Genomic DNA, 21393 nt, shown 5'->3' with positions numbered 1-21393 from the left:
CATTTAGCGTGAGTTAATGCACTGATTGCTGTTAAATACAAGTTACAAGGTCGTTGAACTAAGGAACAGATTTAGCTTGACCTAGCATGAGAAACAATAAACTGTGTCAGTATGGCCTTGAAAGAAGGAAACTCATCATCGTAGTAGTGACGTACATTGCAGTAAGCATATCTAATGGAACTCTCTGATTACTATGCCTATTCCTAGTCCTTCCATAAACTCTCGTTAGTCGCTAGTGTCCTTGCATTGGAGAAATGTGTGGTCCTCAAAGTCTCTCTTGTGTGTGCTACAGTTTTTTCTATCATCATGCCTCTGCCTAAGTACCCTTCTTCATCATCATAGGAATCTTGTACATATACGTTATACATCTAGATTTATCTACCTGAAAAGCAGTTCGTTTTATGATGCTTTCTGATCACTGATGATAACACTTTCATATCTCTGCATTGGTAAGTCATACTCATCTTTATTTCACCAAATGTGGAAGAAACTTCAAAATGTTCAACCTCTTTCACGTTGCATAATTTTGACAATATTATCAAATGCTTCGTTGTCAATCTCACTAATCATGCTAACACATTTAAAGTAATTTGTTGTTATTTCTTCCAATGGAAGATAATCATGTTAAAAGTCAACGGTGAAATTGATGATTTTTTCACTTTGAATTTTATGAATATACACATGTATACGATAACCTGAATGGTGAACTAGGACTGAAATTGAGGTTTGTTTACTATACAACCCATGTACGAGGGCTTGAAAAGGAAATGTTTGGTGACATGAACTGCATATTAAAGAGTCCCTCATTCCTATCAGAACTGAATCCACCCTACATGTATAAAAATGGATCATTCTCGTCCAAACAGATCAATAATAGGACTGTACCAAATTACACTGAAATTAGGGAGATAAGGTAATGTGAAGGACTGAATTTGATCAATACAATAGTGTCACCAGCTGCTGTGTAGCGGAATGAATTAGAACCAACCACAAAGGAGAAGAAAAAGACCTCAAATTAGGTGACCTTGGGGTCAGATCACTATGCCCGCTGCAGGAATACACAATAGGGACTTGCGTTATGTAATTTGTAAAAGATAAATATATAAAAGGGTTAGCATTTAAAGAAATTAACTGAAACAAGTCTTCGGGTAGATTCCAACATTTGTGAGAGCCAGCCAGGGACATGGTGGTTTGTAGGGTCAGAAGGTTCCTGTAGATGTGGTCGATATACACCCACACAGCACATATAGAGTAGATATAGATTTCACAACATGCGGTAATGAACAGGAAAGGAGTTACAATTTCAAAATCAATGCGACCGACAACACAAATTTCTTATTTTCTCTTCTCTTGCAAACTTCATATGATAGTTTTGTTCTTTTTTTTTCTAGAAAAAATAATTATATTTTTATTATTTTTTTTTTAATTTAATATTTTGAAAAATCTTTCCTTCATTCTCTCTTTCTTTTCATGAAAATTGCAAGATATTCTTGTTCTCTCTAGTTTATGAATTTAAAATATAGATTTACTTTATCAATATATAGAAATATTACAAGCATACAGCAGCTGTAAATCTTGATTTGTGACTTCATATTTAGTTCATTTTCAGGTTTTTTTCTCTGTAATACATCTTACCTTCAATTGATTGCCTATTTTTATGTTTGTTGTTCCACCAGTGTATAATGGCGATATTCCTTATTTTATAACTATGTTCTAAATCTGCATAATTATTTCATAAAGGTATTGCATATTTCATAACTATATTGTAAAGAGCAACAAGATGATTTTATAAGAATATTGCGTATTTCATAACTCTAAGATTCATAATTAATGAGATGTGATTTTATAAATTTATTGGTGACGTTATCATTATATTCTATTAGAATCAGCAAGATTATTTCATAAAGATATTCCTTAAATTCATAACTCTATGCTAGAATACTCGTTATTTCAATAACTATATTCTTTATTAGTGAGGTATATGATTTAATAAATGTATTTGTAATGCCAGAACTATATTCTAAATCATTAAGATTTCGATCTCACGAAACACTTCTCAGCAAATAATCAACTCTAAAACTCGGTGGATCATTCTCACTCAAATATGAATCACGATCTATTTCTGTTGGCATTATCAATTTGGTGATTATTTCCAACTCTATAGCCCTATCTCATAATAAATCAATATTGCAATGGATAAATACATATTTAATGGTAACTATATCTATTTTTACCAGGAATAATGTCAAGAAAGGGATTACTTGTAAAGAACTTATAGGTAGCATGATGCCGAATTACGTCATTGGTGAATACGCCCTATATGATGCATACGCAAGTTGTTTTTATCTCTCTCGATAATCTTCAGCATAAACTTTATATGCTTCATCTTTAATGTGTATATATATATATAGTCCCTAAACGGCTGCTGTGTTACTGGATCCTAAAACTACGTCAGTCATGTTGACCTCAAATGTAGGGGGCATCATCAGATTGAAGGTCAAAGGTCGTAAAGTGCCAATAATATTCTGACCCTGACATCTGATATGTATACACATACACAGAGGATAAAAGTAGCCGTTATTTTTAGACTAGGATTCAGCACATACCAGTCTTATGTGTCAAAAGAATATTTATATTCCATTTTACTCAATTTGTCTCATAATCAAAAATAAATCACATACACACATGAGAGTAGTTTACTTTTTGAACTCAATCTGTGCGAGTACAGTCAATATTTTTTATTTCTTCAAATTTATTTTAGTTTTTTTATTGTTTATTGTATAGGTTTTGCTTTCAATATTTGGAGATGAAACATTACTGTTACGTGTACATGTATGGGAAAAGTAAACTACGTAAATTTTGATCAAGGAAACATAATGAACCTTGAAAGTATGCTCTTGACTTGAATTAAAAGTCAAGTCATAAACTTACTAGTGTTTGTTGTATTTTAGATATATTTCTGTTTGTTTTGTCTTTTTTCTTATGTTTAAGAACTTTTCTTCACAATAGTCACTTTTATTAATTTTTTGTCTTAATTTTTTTTTTTTTTTTTTTTTTTTGGGGGGGGGGGGTTTCCTTGAGGAATCAATGAAGGAAAGAAAAAAATCTGATAACAATTTTGTCTAGATTTTTTTATGGAAAACATATTGTTCATCGTGCCAAGAATGAATAGGACAGTAAAATATGTACTTTGGAATGGTAAATTTACCATACCCAAAGTGACTACATTTTACTGTAAAATAATTAGTCAATCAATTAATCAATCAATCAATCAATCAATCAATCTTTATTGCATAACAACATGCCTTAGCATGCATGGTAAAGCATACAAAAATAACATAAAGAGATTATGTGAACACAATCCTTTAACTGACTGCTGGAGGACTGTTTACATCAACAAGAAATTTTCCCAGAAGAAGTTTATCATTTGAGGCCAAAACAATGGTACAATCACCAACTTTAGGAGAAATTTTCATCTTTTATAATTGCTTGCTTTGATCTTTCTTGTATGACATATTGATATGATTGTATAAACGGGGTAGGTAATAAATACTTATGTTAGCTCAAGTACTTGAAAACAATAGTTAAAAACATTAATACCCATGCAGTAAAATAAACTTCATGCCACGACTTGGTCAGAACAAAATGAACTCGTTTATATCATTGAAAATGAGTGCAAAAGTGTTAACTTTTTGGCATATGTATGTATGTATGTATGTATGTATGTATGTATGTATGTATGTATGTAATGTTATTATTATATTCTATAGATTAAGCCTCCAGGGGTGTAATATATGCTTGCAAAATTATTTCAAATTGTTTGTTTTTTACATAAATTTTCGAAAGGTGTGTAGATCTTGTACCCAAACTTTTCACTGCAGGGTCAGCATACTTTAGAAATATTACAAAAATGTCCTAAATGTATCTAAGCCTCCTAATCGCTGCAGGGTCTGCACTTTAGGGAAAGGCTTCAGGGAAAGATATATTGATTTTGATACCATCAGCAGTTTATCTCATTGTGGGATTTTTGAATTGTAACAGTGCGATATGGGCCACTGCTATGTGCCAACAAATGGCCTCAGCACCTCTCATACAGGTCATGACCTCTTCTTACAGAGGTCATGACCCCTCTTGCTCTAACTACCTGTCAAACAACATCATTAACTGGCTGGGAAGATATTTGTAATCAATCACTCTGAAATGTAGTCCAGGTTGAAACCATATGATGGTGTGAGCATATGATGAAAAAAAGGCATATCAGTGCAGTAGTTGGAAAACTGATAGCCGTACATGTATGGCTTAACTACAAAAATAGCTTCAGTCCATTAAAGTGGTCAGAATTTTTAAATTACGAGGAAAACATACGATTCAATACTGTGTTCCACTGTTTATTCCAAAATTTCCCCTGCCATGTTATATTGAGTACATTCGTCACAAAGGTTGTAAAAATTGTTGGTTTAATCTTTCCTCCACCCAACCCACTAGCTGCCATCCCCCACCGCTGGGAGTTACGCATGTGAAAAGTAATAAGTAGGTTCTGGTCACCAAAATCTTTTTGTGGTTTTAGTCGTTTTTGAAGTTAATATCCTAATTGAAAGAAATAGTTGCGTATAATGAAAAACAGTGAAGCATTTAATTATGAAGTTGAGCCTTTATTCTGCGAATTAGGTTAAGGTCTAAATTTATTGAACTGAACTCAAATGTGAGAATCTGACATTAAGCACCATCAAGTAAATTCTTTGTTTGCCCATCCGCATGCGAGTAGGTTTGTCGATAGATTTTTTTTTTCAAAAACACATTTCATTTTGCTCAAAATTTCTGTATTTCATACTATTGAAAATGGAAAGACCGTTCAAATATCATCAGAACAAGCACACATATATATATCTAAATAGTTGTTTAACACAAACAAAACGGATTTTTATATTTATAAATTATATATTTATATATTTTTCATCAGTCAGGCAGATTTAGGTACAAACAGAAAATGAATCCACAGAAAATTGAATTTTTACATGACATGCTTGTGACTAGCGTAATGGTGTTTGTTTTTTTCCCCGTCTTCCTGGTAGGGTTTGGTGAAATTTAAGGATGGCAAACTAAGTATTTAATTGATGGATCCTTAAAACTGATAGAGGATGTGTTGTAATTTTAGTGTGCCCTTTATGGACATACTGTGTTTCTTTCTCTCATTGTATAAATGTGTAGTTGTGACTAATAGTACTATTGCTTGCCTTCATTCAGTCATAAAGGTAAACTACTTGATCTCACCGATATGGTTTGGTTACCATGGAAACATACTCACACTTCATATCTGCTCCAGTGTATGTAGAATATAATTGTATGTGTGTGTGTGTTTGTGTGCATGGTGTGTGTGGGTGTGGGTGTGTGTATGTGTGTGTGTGTGTATGTGGGTGTGTGTGTATGTGTGTTTGTGTGCATGGCATGGGTATGTGTAGCTAAATATTTGCAGAGTCATCAATTAAACATTATAATCCTCAGAAAATAAATTACAAGAATTTTAGTGTTGTGGAATGTATTCAACTTTAATATCAGTAATGTAGTTGGAACGACTGAACTAAGGACCTGTACAGATAGGCATAGGGTCCATGTATGTGTGCATGTGTCTTTGTACGTGGCCAGTTACCATTGTAATATGTATCAAGGATGTTAATTACTAAATATGGTTGTTCACTGCAACTCGTTATTAGAGCTGCAGTAAAAAGATTGTAATGGAACAGATTGAAAAATGATATAAAGTTTGTAAAAAGTCAAATCTAACTTGGAGTGGTTTCGAAATTCAAGAAAACACGTTATGAATAATTCACAATGCAATGTGGCTTTTTGAATGACGTCTATTTGTGGTGCAATAAAAATACCAACAAATATACGAGTACTAATATCGTGAATGGTTAATGATGGACGTACATTAGATACATCAATGATCCAAGAATGACATGATATAAACGGTGGCAGATAAAACCTTTTACAAAATTCATTTTGTGGACATCACGACACAGAAATGACATTTTGTGAACATCACGACTCAGAAACCATTAAAATCGGGTTAGATTATCAGTATTCAATGATGAAATCCATGTATACGTTATTCCTGGAATAGTTGTAAAGTTTTATTAGCATGAGAACCTCTCGAAGGAGCTGTTAAGTTTCTATAATACCTTCCTCTAGGTGCCACTCTGTCTTCACTTTTGATTTAATTCAACCAACGTAAGTACTCCAAGTAACTACACAATGGCATACTCATCTGGCAACTGTGACTTCAATATCACGGTACCATTGTTGGATTTTCTTCAATCAACATGCGGCTAACAATACATTAATAATAATTCTTAAGCTTCAAATTTTACTATCATTTTATATCCAGTAATCCAGCCAGTAATCCATCTAGCCCTATCATACTATAAAAATCCATTAGTTTAATAAGTTTTGCCGACTTTCAAAACTCCATTTTCGTTTTTTTGTGAAAATTCTGATCATTCTTGGAGTTATCTCCTTCAAACTTTGACGTTGTCTTTGGTAGGTTGCTGGCATATTACCCACAAGCCTCTATGTACTGCTTTGCTTTGGATTGCTAGCACAAGTGTCAGCAATACAGTAATAACATACTTAAAAAATTTTTCATTACAACAGTGCAGTCCAACTTCAAAGTTGTTTGTCAAGCAGTCCATAAGACAGAATTAGTTATATATTGATAACATAAACAGGTAAATATGATGCAAACGAGTTAAAAGTTTTTAGCATTGAGCTTTCAGTCTGTGTTGGTCGACAATCCTCATCAGAACGACCAAGACAGATCAAAAACTCAGTGCTAAAAAATCTACCAAACTGATCATTATTGATTTAAGGATAGTCTAACAGATTCAAAGTTGTCTTTTTACTACATTAGATTTGTAAAGTAAATGATCTGATTATTATTACATATGTACCCGAGATTACTTGGAATGGTGCACATGCATACTAGTGGTATTTGCACTGTAGTGTAATACCAAAAACATTATTGCATACCTTTATGCAAATGATATGTAAATGAGGACATTCTAGTATTTCTACACAAAAAGCATGTGATTGTGTAATGTCATTTTTATGAAAATTTGTTGTTTTGGATAAACATACATGTAATAGAACCGAGTGCCTTGTTAATGCCAGTTTGGGTACTCAGGGGTATTTGCACTAATGCTTGCAGTATTGTAAGCTGCACTTTCACTCGCTTAACTCATGAAAGTACAACTGCAGAGAACACTGCAAGCACTTATGTAAATACCCTACAAGTATGCCACACTTGCACTCATATGTCACAGGGTTCTGTCATATTCTTCTTGAGGACTTTGTACTAGTCTTACACAATTCTTGTCTGTCACTCGTACAAAATATTGAAGTGATCACCCTACCCTCTCCTTTCATCATTCTTGTGTGTGATCCATGTTGTCTTCTTCTCTCTGTACTGTTCATAAAAAATTTTTTTTTTAAATTTTAATTTTTAAATGTACAAATGATTCAACAATGTCATTTCAAGCCTAAAAATCAAATCGTAATAGTAAAAAGTTGGACATTTTAAACTTAAAATTACTTGATGAACAGTTTTTTTCTCACTAAAAAGGAAACAAAAATTTCCGACAAATGTAATGCTGTGCCTGTGTTTCCTTTTTGCTGAACTATGATCACTTTAAAAATGAACTTTTATTGATCTGTTAATACCAGGAGAGGATCTCAACAAAAATAGTTTTCCTAAAAAAAAATTTCTGCTAGATTAAGATAACATTAAAAATATTTGTGAATATTTTCAATGCATCACTATTCTTAAAGTCCCATGGTTCAGACCCAGGTTTTTTGCATTAGTGTTATCTTCTCAGTGGAACCATAAGGACCACACTTGTCATTCTTTTTATTCAGAACACTTTTTCTATAGCTGTACCAGACAACTATCTTCACACCCAAATTTTAATCTTAATCCAAACTGAGTCTTTAAAGGCCAAGGTTTCAATCCCAGGTTCTCACATTAGTGTTATCTTATCAGTGGAGACATAAGGATTACATAGAATCATTCATTTTTAGGACTAACTTTTTCTACAGCTCCGCTAAAAATTTTTTTTCAAAATTTTAAATTTGTCAGTGATCAGCTAGGTGACAACTGTAGATAGAAAATCAAGAATTCCACCAAAATGAAAAATAAATTATATATAAATCATGAAGGATTTCCCTGACACAGAATTTCAGACATCATCCTGGTCTTACAAGTGTTTCACGTACATTTGTTTTCTGCACGGTCTAAAGGTTTGACCCATCAAGTATCAGAACGCCAAGATATAACCCAATGTATGATGTGCGGTTCACTTTTGGTGTTCTGATCACTTCAATCCGAAATAAGTCGCTATAACCCAACCCTTCCATTCCTCATGTCTCCCAAAGGACTGAAAATTAGAAATTAATACCAACGATGTTAAAAAAAAGTATTAGCTATATGACAAATGGGATTATTAGGATCTTACTGTGACATGTCGGTTGTGTGTCGCGCTCTGTGGATAAAAAACATTGTTACTTTGTAAACATGTCTTACTCTAGGCTAAATTTACATATAGATGGAATGTTAGGTCGAACCATGATGTCTACAAAGATTTCTACATTTGGGAATCCAGTAGTGTTTAGCTTCAAGCTACTTGTACTTGTAATGACGTTGCATTTACTTTGAGTTCGTGTTGAGAATACTTGGATCGTGGTTCTCATACTACAAGGCTGGCCATTTGCTTGTTAAAAGTGGCACAAACTGAGTTTATCACTCGATACAATACAATACAATACAATACAATACAATACAATACAATACAATACAATACAATACAATTAAACTTTATTGATCCTTGTCAGGAAATTTCAGCGTCTGCCATAAAAACAATTTAAACGAGTAAATAAGAACAATAAAACCGTGTACATAAAAGCAAGACTTTTACAATCAAAATACATTACTCTGGTTAAAAGAACGACAACAACTCAAAAAGAGTACAGTGTACTAGGCTTTAAAAAAAAGAGTGGCCACAGCTAAAAATGTGAGCATGTAGGGCTAAAGTTGAGGTCTGTTTGTCTGTTTGTTGGTTGTGTAATTTAGATGAATGATTGCTTATAGCGTGTTGTTTTAGTATGTGGGAGTCTGAGTCTGTCGCTTCTATCTATTCGTCGACTGTCATGTTCTCACCTTATAGTGGATATGTGTCGTCAGCTAATATCGTTCCCAATCTGTCCATAATGTGCATAATGTTAATGTTAATGCATGTCTTCTATAACATTACAATTGTCTTCTGGCATTGTTAGAACAGTTGATTGCATAGTAGGGATTACCTGAACATTTTTTGCTATGTATCATAAATTACATCATCTATAAGTCTATGAGTTTTATCTTAATACCCGGTTTGAGTTCAGTCAATTGCAAGTGGTGGTTAAATGTACTTCAATAAGTACAATATTGTAAGTACCCTTTAAATATACAGTAAAAATTACACCTGAACACGTATGAACTCAGCTCGTGCCCCCTTTAATGGATTCAATATTTTTTGAACTTGAAGTAAACTTTAATACGACACAATCATACCAAAAAGGGGTCAGGCTTATCCTTCTAATTGAAGATGAAATGCAACTGCATACTGACAACTGCCTGTCAGTTTATTGCAAATTTGAGACTTCTAAGTAGAGTGAGATAATAATGTACTCAACCATATAGCTACTAGGATTCATGTCTGCTAGTACATCATCGGTCAATAAAAAAAAGTTATTTATCATATCAAAATAAAAAGTTGTTTATCATATGATATCAAAAATACAGTCCAAGAGACCAAAAGTATGTGCTGTATTCTGGTGTAATTACATCTTTGTCCGAAATTAAAGAGACAAAACTGCATGTTTGTGTATTGAATCTAAGTGGCAGAAATATGATAAAATCCTTGCTATGCCTTAAATTGCAGTATGATAATTATCTGCTTTTACGACAGAAATTTGATGATGATCATTTTCTGGATCTAATTTTTAATTTATGGTAATTTCGTCATAATTTTGACAGCGCTCATGATTAAGTTTTATGCATGATCAGAAAGTCTGGTTGTAACGCTATTTATCTTCATTAAAAGCAGTCATAAAGCGAAACAGATGACATATTTTTCCAACATTTCATTTTAATGAGAATGACAACTTCCCTTTCCCTCCAAAAGTTATGAGTCAGAAATTCTGCTCTTGTTGTAACTTTTTGTCACAATTTGATTAGATTTTGAATAGGATGCATATATGGTCATGTTTGCAATTACACAAGATAAAAATAAACTTGAAATCTGAATAAAATTTGGCCTTTTGATTGAAAATTTGACTCCGTCACACACTGACTGACGACAAAGACTAGGTGTTAAGTAACATGAAGAATTGATATAGGTGAAGGTTTTCTCTCTGATTGCTCTTAAAAGTCCTTGAAAAGTAATGAATATTGGAAGTATTCCCCATAGTGCTGATGCTTCAACCAAATTGTTCCCAAGTGCAATCATATCTTTGCTACAGTTCCTTCCTAGAGCATGTCAATTTTCTTGTTCTCATTTCTCCTTTCATAAAAGTGGTTATCTTCTTGTCGAAGCATGCCAAGCTGAGCAGTGATTGAACTATGGAACTATGATACTTTAAATGTGTTCCCAAAGTACAAATCTCTTGACACTATACACATAGATCTATTGGCAAGTAACAATATTTTGTAAGTTGAATTGAAATTCTAGTTTGTAGTTCAACATTAGTCTGTATGCTCACATTTTAATCTACTGACATCACTAGTTAGCTTACAATTGGCAATGACATCACCAGTTCACTCAATTATCAAACATCACCAGTGTGCACGCAAAACAATGACATCATCTGTTTATGTTGTACTGTACACATGAATTCTCTCACAATTATGATTTGTGTAGCGTAAAAGCTAGATAGGCAAGATTCAATATTTTAAAAAATCACATTTTCTGGTTCAAATATTTCTCTGGCTGTTACCATTATAATTATTATAATTCCTTTTTTTTGTAACATTTATGCTGTAATATCCATTCCAGGATATTTGGATTTTAAAATTGATATCAAAGTTCATTTTATTGTGAAAAACTACAACATATTGAATCATCAGGTCATTATTTTTGATTATCGATATTTGGGAGTCTCTTGCCCTACTCATTCAGTGCACATAAGTGTCCCGAATGAAGTGATAAGGTATTACTTTGAAGCTTAAGTAACAAAGAAACACCTCAGATTTCATGAATGGCAAATATTCAACACGGAGGGTAAACAGTAAACGTATAATTGACAGTATTATTGCATGTTCAATATGACCTGTATGTTACCAAGGCATCAGGTAATAATTTGGTTCCTTCGCTTATTGCCTTCTTACTTCCACAATGATTTGTCGTGATGTGGATTGGCATTCCAGCTATTCAACCGCAAATTGCCTTCAATTTTGTGCTCAAATTAACAAGATTGAATAGTTGGTAACGTTCTGACGTAAGGAAGGCCATGTTGTGGTTATATCGTTCAGAAGAAACCTAATTGCATTTTTCTAATAAAAGATTTTTTATTCCCAATTTGAGCTGACATAAATGAGAACAATTAGAACGTACACTACATTATTGATGTGTACCACATATCTGTAGTTCTTTGTGGAGACATTACAATGATTAAACTATTTTGTAGAGAATGTACAGTTCTTTGACATCGTGATGAAAGTTGCATGAAAAGATATTTCTTTTGCTGAACTTGTAAAACTGAATAATGAATAGAAGGTTACATGCAGTAGTGCATATATGACATACCTAAGAATTCCAACTACGGTAGGTTGACATCCAAAATATGGTTCAGTACGTAGGACACTCAAATATCTTATTCTTTTACTTTTTACAAGTATAAGAAATCGAAAATTCTTATGCAATACTGCTTATGGGGATTTTTACAAGTGTCAGAATTAACTTCGAGTTTCATTCAATGGCAGTTCAATTTTCATGTTTGAAATTAAAATTTATCTACAAATATGACACCAATTTTGTGTTGGAACTGCAGTTTCTCTTCATTTTTCTTTTCTTTTTCATTTTCATTTCATTCATACAATATTTCAATGTTCTAAAGTAGGTTATAATATACAAGACAATATATATAACACAATATAGCAAACACTGAACAGCTAAAATAAGGGCATTTTCCTGCCAAAAGTAGTCATGTTGGTATATTACTGTAGTATTGAAGTGAACACAACAGTCTTATACATTGTCAGTGAAAGAAACTAAAGATAAGAGTATTTTCCCGCCAAAACTAGTGCAGCAAAATTCTTACTATTTTCATCATCTGGCACATTTCAACCTAAATTTAGACTAAAAATTGTTGGAATATTCCTTATTCATGAATTAATGTATTATTGTATAGATTACTATTGTATAGAGTACATTTACAAATAGAATATATTTTGCCATATTCTTTTCATGCAAGTCTGGTTTTGAATGAAAAAAGAGATTAATTTTATCACATGATACCGCAAGACAACATGGAAAAATACAAATAATACTTGAACCTATTAAAATAGTTGTAATGTCAAGCTGCTGTCCTAGTCAACATTTAGCAATTTCTTCCTATAATTTATTTAATAAAAGATTATGTCGTATTATCAGTTTCCAATGCCACAGAATGTAATCCCTAACGTCATTTTTTATCTGGATCTTGTCCCCAAAGCTCTATAAGAAAGACATGAACAAGAGATCGATTTGGCGATATTGCGGAATTTTAATAACGTTTTTTTTTCTATGGCGTTCTAAAAATAAATGTTTCATTACATCAGTGTATTTCAACGACTTTGATGTCAAGTCAGTAATCAACTGTATTTCTGCCGTACGTAGCCGAGCCCAAAAAATCAATCCGTTGGTTTAGTTACAGACTTGTGTACAATTGACAACAAATACCTGTTTTTCCGATGTGCCCACAGTTTGCTGACAGAAACACAGGCTGTATTGATTCTGACAGAATGTTGTTATAATGTATACTGACATCAGTCGCTTGGTCTTATCGATTTTTTGACTCTGATGGGTAAAATGTTATTTGTTTGTCTGATCATGTATTGAAAGTAAGTGGCAGTTTTTCTTATTTTGTGTCATCATCAATGCACCAAATGCTGTCCATTTAAAGCTTTTCTATTAATTCATACCCAGATTGATTTGCCCTATTCATGACAAAATGAGCTTGATATAGCATGACCTTGTCACTAAATTAGTGACATTTCTGAGATTGACCTCTATGTCACCTCTCCTGCCTAGAAGGTCTGCACTATTTCCATCAACCCAACCGTAGTTTTTTCTTCAATATTTGATTTACAAAGTAAATATAGTTTAACCCCATCACTGAAGGATATAATTCACAAAAAGATTTATAAATATTTTTACTTTTTCACCCAAATATTGACATTTTAGTTAAGCCCCATCAGTGATGACAAATACAGTACCATAATTTTAGCAAAAAGAATTGTAAATGTCTTTACTTTTTCACAAAAATCTTGGTTTTTTTTTTAAAAAGTTGTATGAAATAGATCCTGGATGAAAAATTAATTCAAAATGTCGATGTTATAAAAAAAAAATTAATTTTACTCAATTTAAATGCAAGTGTTTCATGTACGAGCTACTAATATCTGCAGTTTGCTTTAAAGTGAGCACTGAATTTTGTGTTCTTGTAGATATAGTCTATAAATTTCTTCCACTACTTTTTCTAGAATTGTTAATGATATTCTCTGAATGTAGATGCTACACTAAAACTCTCAAATATTTTTTTATCACCTGAAATGTATTTACTTGTGTAAATTGGGGTTTTTTCTGCTAAATCAAATCTGAACATACTTTTTTCAATGAAACAAACTGAAATAACAGAAACACCATTTCCCGGCTATCTCACATTTTTATGCATTAAACCACCATGAATGTATAATAAACTGATACTTTAGTGAAATAACAGCTTGACGTTCTTATCAATCAATCAAATTTACACACCATCGATTTCCAGAACAGTGTTCTGTTCAGTAGCGCTGAATTTCTAAAGCACACCATAGGCTGTGGTGAACAAATGATTTTAAGCAGTCTGCCATCTTTTGCATACAAGCAATGAATTCTTCTAAAGATTTGGCGATTATCAGTAGATATCATGAAGTTTCACTAATGGGGAAAAACTGAGTGATTCTCCAGAGACGGGGATCAAAAAAATGACAATTTTCTGTAAAAAAAAAAAAAAAATGCAGTAACATGTTGCAGTATTACATTACTTAGGTTGTAAAGTATTTTTCCCAGAGGGATAAATCATTTTATTCAATTTTAGAAGCCCTTAGGGTGAAAGACGTCCTATTCCCCTCGGTGACAATTATTTTACATGAATAACATAACCCTGGAGTCATCCGAGACTCTGACTCTTATTTAAGTGGAATCATTTAAAGATACACGAAAACATATATTGTGTAAGCTATGCAGCTGATCGAAAAGACTCGAGGGAATTGTAGAAATGTCAAGCTAAAGTGTACTTTTTGTAGGTAGATGTTGCAGAAGTAAGATCACTTGCTCATGCATCGGATAAATTTTGATACCAAAGTGGTGGACATTGTGAACTACATATTTTATGCATATAATTATGTTCAGGAGAAATTACCTTTTGGCCACAGACTTTTATAACTACATATGTCGAAATGACAAACAAAATGTTTCCCACCAAATAGTTCACAAATTGATAAAATTGTATCAAGTATTCAAGAATTGAAAGTAGAAAGTAGCCATTTAACCATATTGTACTCAATATTCAAGAATTGAATATGTTCTATATTCTACTAAGAATATGGCATGTGTCGGCCATTTTGAATTTAAACCGACAGGAAATTAAATAATATTGTACTCTACCCAAGTAAAGTCAGAGAAAAATAAGAAATTTTTTGTTTGTTTTCATCCACAAATTTCCTTCATTGAATACAGTGTAAAAAAGAGTCATTGTCTTATCAATAATGTATTATGTTTGGATACACTGGTCAGTGTCCTGTTAACGACTATACATTTATAGATAGGAATGCCAAGGAATTTTACACCTCTGGCAAAATCCCAATACTTCAGTATTTAACCTTGTGTACTCAAGTAATGAATAAATAAACAATCTCATTAACTTCACCAAAGCTTTATACAAACAACCTCATTAATTTTGCTTCAAGCTTTTCAAATGGACAAGTCTTTTTCATTTTAAATACAAACAAAACCGAACATTTATATTGATTTTAAATCGTGTAGAAAAGTTGTATATATTTTAATCTTATACTACCATTTCATGGTAGGTTTTCATTTTTCTGTCATGTATAAACTCTAGGCGAATGATTTCCTATTTGAGATGGCTGTCATGTACATAACACAAACCCATGCCAAGCATGGTGGATCCCTGCCTGTTATCTGCTACTCCAATTAGCCTAGCTGAGGTATCAGCAACAAGGGCGGACATTTTGGTATTGATCGGCTACCAGATTGAGAGAAGTAACAAGCTGCGTGTCGACATCATTTAGATATCAAATTACTAACCAAAGCTACCTTTCCATTTGAAGCTGCTATACAATAACATAAATGTATTTGTTTGCTGACAAGTAATGATCTGCGAGAGTTCACCATGTATTCACTCCCATGGTATCATCCTGGCGACATTGTGCAATGCCCTTCCAGGCAGTTTGATAGCATTTTTGTAAATTTTAAATCTGTGGGTGGCTGTTCACATCGAATACTGAAATTGTACCTCCTGCCCAGATACTCTTTACCTTGAAGACATTCTTTTTAATACTTTTACTTCTTACAGATACTAGTAACTCAAAAAATCAATGTTTATGGATGTTTTTTTCTTTGCAAATCAAATGGTTTCACAAGATAAGGTTTATCTATGTATAAACTGCACAAAGAAGTGATGAATCACTATCCTGTTGCTTTTTGCAACAAAAGCATACTCTTCAAATTTTAAAACTAAGGAGAAAAAATATAGAATTTTAAATCAAATCTTCTGTAACTGTAAAATGAATGACATCATAATGTGTTGTTACTTTCGCAACATAAAAATGTATACTTCAAATTTTAAAAAGAATATATGAGAAAAGCAAGATATTAAGACCTAAACCTATTTGTAACTGCTAAAAGAAGTGATGTATATTAAACATGTTGATAACCTTCAAACTGTTGAGAAAAAAGTTAACAAAATTTAAACACGTCAGAGTATTTTCCCTGTGGATGGAAGAAAGATGAAACAAAAAAGAAAGTAATTGCCATAAAGTTCAAGAATACACAAGAGTTGCAGTTTATAATCAGAATTCTTTGAATTTATCACATATATTGTTCAAAATTTTATTCAAAATGGCTGCCTGAGTAGACTTGTATGAAAACTACAGATTTATGACTTTTCAAACAGTTTTGTATTAAACACAAATTAACTGTCATCGAAATTCAATTTTAGATTTGACAAACATGATGATTTCTGTCTGTTAGATATAGTGCGAAGTGAGTGTATTCGATTGTCAATTAATGTACAAAGTAAAAATTGCTTATGAGGTCATTATGAAAGCCATAGTCTGTTTCAGTCGTCCATAGTAAAGTCGCTTGTGGTGATTTGACGACCAGACGTATATTTCAGTGTATATGTATGAAACCTTTGTATTGAGCCATGAAAAGTATGAAGCATTTTTTTTAATGTTTAAACTCAGCCGTGTCATTGATGTTAATAATAAGTGGACTCCTTCTAATTTCCCTTTCATGATAAGTGTCACCAGAAGGTGTATATGAGCTTTCATAAATAACCTCGAGACAGTGACGTCCTACTCCTTGTAAATTGCTATCTATCACCTTCAATACCGATAAAGTATTACAACTTGAGAGACAGGTTTCATTAGCATTGCATGATGGCCACCATATTGTCGGGCTAACATTGATGGAGTGGCTCTTGTTGATTTAAATTGAAGCAAATGAACACTGCTGAGGCAAAACAGATCGTTACTTTCATTCTGGAATGATTGTAGCCATGTGACATATTAGGACAGATGCTTGTGATGTGTAATGCAACAGAGAATATCCCACCTAACCTATTATTGTGTTCACGTTCTTTGCTTCAGGAGGGAATTCAAATTTCAATGTTCTCAAATACTCACACAGACATCACTTCAGAGTGCTTCTTGGCACAGAAACTGACGCACACAACCTAGAATTTGATGTATATCAAGTGCTATTATATATCACATGTCAAATCCTAAATCTATGGCAATATTAAAGTCAGTTTGCTCTTCCAAAGATTGTTATCAAGACCTGTCAAATACATTAAGGCCTGCGAGAGATATAAGTCTTGGTTAGATTTTACCTGCAGTCTCGTACTCATTTTATCATCTCCAGCATCTGGGAAAATGGAACCCTGATTATAAAATTCAAAGTTTTAAAGGGTAATTTTAACCAGGTAACAGTACTTTTATGGAGGTACATTTTAATTCTCAGACTGGTTTTATTATACTCTATGACAGATAGATAAGATATGAACATCTTGTAAAATCAATACAATATTCCATGTGTTGCAGTACGTGTATTGACTACAGGTTTCAGAACAGTAACTCGTACACCACAGGAATTTTGATCAACAGCTATGGTCTTCTAGGAAGGAAAACCTAGCTGGTAACAGGAGTACTCTAATCTTGTGTTATAGGTATTGCCAATTTATTTTAGCACTCGGAGACCAAAAAAAATATATGCAGTACATCTGAATCTGCATTTTGGAAAAAATCCTCAAGTTAACAGTCTTGGGGCTTAAGTTGATAGACATGATCAGTTTCCTGAACAGATCTCAAAAATAAAATAAAAATTGTGACATTTTGGTCGAAGAACCTTCAAACATGCTTGGTAATGATAAAGAGCCTTACGATAGTCATGTATTAAAGGACTTAGTTCAAAAATACACATTAACTAACAAACGTCTTAAGGAGATGAGAGGCTAAACTATGAGAATTAGCCAGCTGCACCTCACATCACCAACAAATCCATGGGAACTGACTTCTCATTGCCGACATGTCAGCTCATGTGATATTCATTCTCTCTCAGTCACGAGTCCTATCACTTTGCCAGTGACGGATTGGAGCTTCTGAAAGTTAAGTCTGTTTAGGATTCATTCCGAATTCAAAGCAACAGCTTGCCTGGGAATAGCATACAATGTATAATGCTCTTTTAATGAATCTAGTGGAATAATTCATGGGATGTTTAATTGTGTATATCCTCCAGTCATTTCTTATCAATTCCTCAATCTACATGAAATGTCCAAAGTGACCCTTTCTTTTGACTCGGTGACAGTTCTTATCTCTGCTGAAAGTCCGGGTTGATTTAATTTTCTTGCACAAAAACGCCAAGAATAGCATCCGTAATGTTGGAGTGGAATTATCTCAGCTTTTGATCTTTTGGGCTTGTATATCTCTGATGACAGCAACGTTTGCCCGAAGTTTAATGGGTAATCTCGGTCTGATTATCAAAGTAGTATGTGCGTATGATAGAAGGATGTTTTGGAGAACTGGTGATTCTGTATCGTTTTCATACTGCCTATCGATGCCAGCTCTGTCCTGCTAACAAGTGAATGAAGCCAGTTATGACTTATTTATTATTTTATTTTGACATTCAGGTTTTTAAGCAACATACTATAGTGAATTCATAAGATATGCTTTCCTTTTCAATACCAATATTAACATGTCGTGTAGCAAGTAACATAGAATAGCATACAATATTTGAACAATACTGGAACCAAACTGAATTGGAATCAAAGTAGAATCATCCATACACCGTTTACTACAGACAAATATGCAATAAGTAAAATTTTTGCAAAGAGATAAATGAAAATACACTTTAAATATGGTATAATTGCTACATTGTATTGTCTTTTAATATACCAAAGGAGACCTTGTTGGAGAGCCATTCAAACTCAATTTGATTTGAGACTCCATATTTTCAAAAATGACATATTGTCTATTTGACTAGAAGGAACATGGTCAGTTAATTTTTGAAGTTGTGAAGACAACTATGATACAACATGTCATGATTATGCTAATTATAATAAAATGGTAAAATCATTTCTTATGCAACAATATAAAGTAAAGTAAAATACAGATGAGAGATTTTTTATTCCAACATTGTGGAATTCTGGAACAACGTGAAATTCTACAATGTGCATAACAGGAAATTAAAAAATATGATTTGCTCTCCACAAATCAGTGCACTGACCCAGCTATGTTATTTATGCATTTGGAGGTTGTCAGGGGAAGATCACAGATTGTTTATGGTTTTCAGGATATTATTTTTTGCTTATGATTGAAAATGTAGCCATTTTTAAAAATGTAGCCATTTTTTTTATATCACATGTATTTGAAACAGAAATATTTGAATTTCCAGTAGAAGAACTGTATTGCAGTTATTTACAAATGGTATCATTTATGACAAAAGTATGAAGAAATGCAGCCATATTGTGTCACTTTACAGAAACAAAATACATCAATTTTTAAAAGTAGACTCGTCATAACTTTTCAATTTTTTTGTCATTGTAGGACCTACAAGTAACAGAAAAGAAAGAAACCAGACGAAGATTCGAGGGAATTACTCGGCCACTCCTGGGGAGACGGAAAATTAGTAATCCGGAATTACCAACACGGAAGTCTGAAGGCACTCTCGCACTGTTGAACCGTAAAGTCAGTAGTCCAGAAATCAAAATCTCAACTGTGGATGACGACAATAATGAAACTAAGTTGAACGAGAACACTACAATTTCTGAGGAGTCTGGTGACGAACCAATCATGTTTGGACTAGGCAAGAACAAGAGTAAATTAACAGTTGATTTGTACAAGAAGTCACCATCTTGTGAGGACTGCTCTCAAGGATCTACCATAGAAAACAGTCACAGCTTTGATAGACTCATAACCACTGCATCGGCACCTTCAAGTCCATCAGAAACAGTTCACATTAGTCGGAGTTGGAACTCATTAGCACCCACGGGCACAGTTTCATATACTCAGGCACGCAAGTCCGACGAATATGTGAACAAAGATGCAACAGATGCGAAATATAGTAAAGACACTTCCAGTGCTAAGAGTAAACCTAAGAGAAAAGCTATATTTCAACTGTTCCCAAGAAGCTCAGGAGATATCAAAACAAAGGAATGTAGTCAAACAGAAGAAGCACCTCCTCATGCTCTTTTCTTGAAGGAACCATTAGAGCCAAAGAAAGAAGACCAATCACCAAGGAGGGTAAGTTCATCTAAACCATCAAATATGAAGCACTCAGTTCTTGTGTCACAGCAATCAATAACGATCAATCAATCAATCAATCAATCAATCAATCAAAAGATTTGTATAACACATGATGACCACTTGTCTCCTATGTAAATTGTAAGCACAATCGATCAATCAACCGATTAATCAATCAATCAATTAAGATTTTACAATATATGAGAACTGCTCATGTCATTAAGATTTTACAGTATATGAGAACCGCTCATCTCCAATGTCAGCTCAATCATTCAATCAATCAATCAGTCAGTCACCCAATCAACTGATCAATCAATGTATCAATCTATCGAAAAGATTTTACAGCACATGACAATCACTCATCTCCAATGTTAGATCAACCATTCAATTGATCTATTAAGCCATCAATCAATCAATCAATCAATCAAAAAAAAAAACATATGTATGCACATAGCCGTTCATTCATCTCCTATGTAAAATTAATCATTAAATCAATCAATCAATCAATCAATCAATCAATCAATCAATCAAAAAGATTTGTATAGCACATGACAATTTGCCACCTCATATCAATAAATCAATCAATGAATCAATTACTTAATTGATCGATCAATCAATCAAAAATAAAGGTAAAGCACCAAAATGAGGTAAAAGGTTACGTTCTATGGTGCTTAACAAGAGTCAAAAGTGGTCCAACAGAAACAATTAAAAAGCCCTTGCAAATAGAAGTGTCTTGATGCCATTTAAACTTTAAGTAGATTATATAATTTTATATGGTTTATGGGTTAAAGTGTTTCATCTTAAAAAGTGGAGCAGATTGAGCATTTTTTCTGATTTTTCACAAATAATGCTTGAGGAGGTATAGTTATATTATTCCCCAATATTTTTCTTCATTCGGTCGGAAAATACTCGTGACCTAAGGGTTTGTCACTGCGAGTTGCTAGACGAGTAGTGATGAAGCCCCCTTAGGTCACTCATACTTTCCTTAGCTGAACGAAGAAAAATATTGGGGAATAATATTTAATTGTGTAACTTTACCGGAAATAGACATTGGTCATATTGTTGAAATTAATGATGATTTGGTG

At 33.1% G+C, this 21393-nt stretch overlaps 1 protein-coding gene across 1 annotated transcript in view; it reads left to right on the top strand.

Moving 5' to 3' along the window:
* Positions 1-219: 219 nt before the first annotated feature.
* Positions 220-21393, top strand: part of LOC144441366 (uncharacterized) — a 33878-nt gene continuing 12704 nt past the window's right edge. Inside the window, exons 1-2 of the mRNA XM_078130923.1 lie at positions 220-449; positions 19613-20308. Coding sequence (XP_077987049.1) covers positions 19859-20308 — 450 coding nt within the window. The 5' untranslated portion in view covers positions 220-449; positions 19613-19858. The remainder of the gene's footprint in view (positions 450-19612; positions 20309-21393) is intronic.

The sequence above is a fragment of the Glandiceps talaboti genome, chromosome 10 (genome assembly GCF_964340395.1).
Source record: "Glandiceps talaboti chromosome 10, keGlaTala1.1, whole genome shotgun sequence".
Lineage (NCBI taxonomy): Eukaryota > Metazoa > Hemichordata > Enteropneusta > Spengelidae > Glandiceps > Glandiceps talaboti.
The sequence above is the reverse complement of the archived record's forward strand: the minus strand, read 5'-3'. Positions and strand labels throughout refer to the sequence as shown.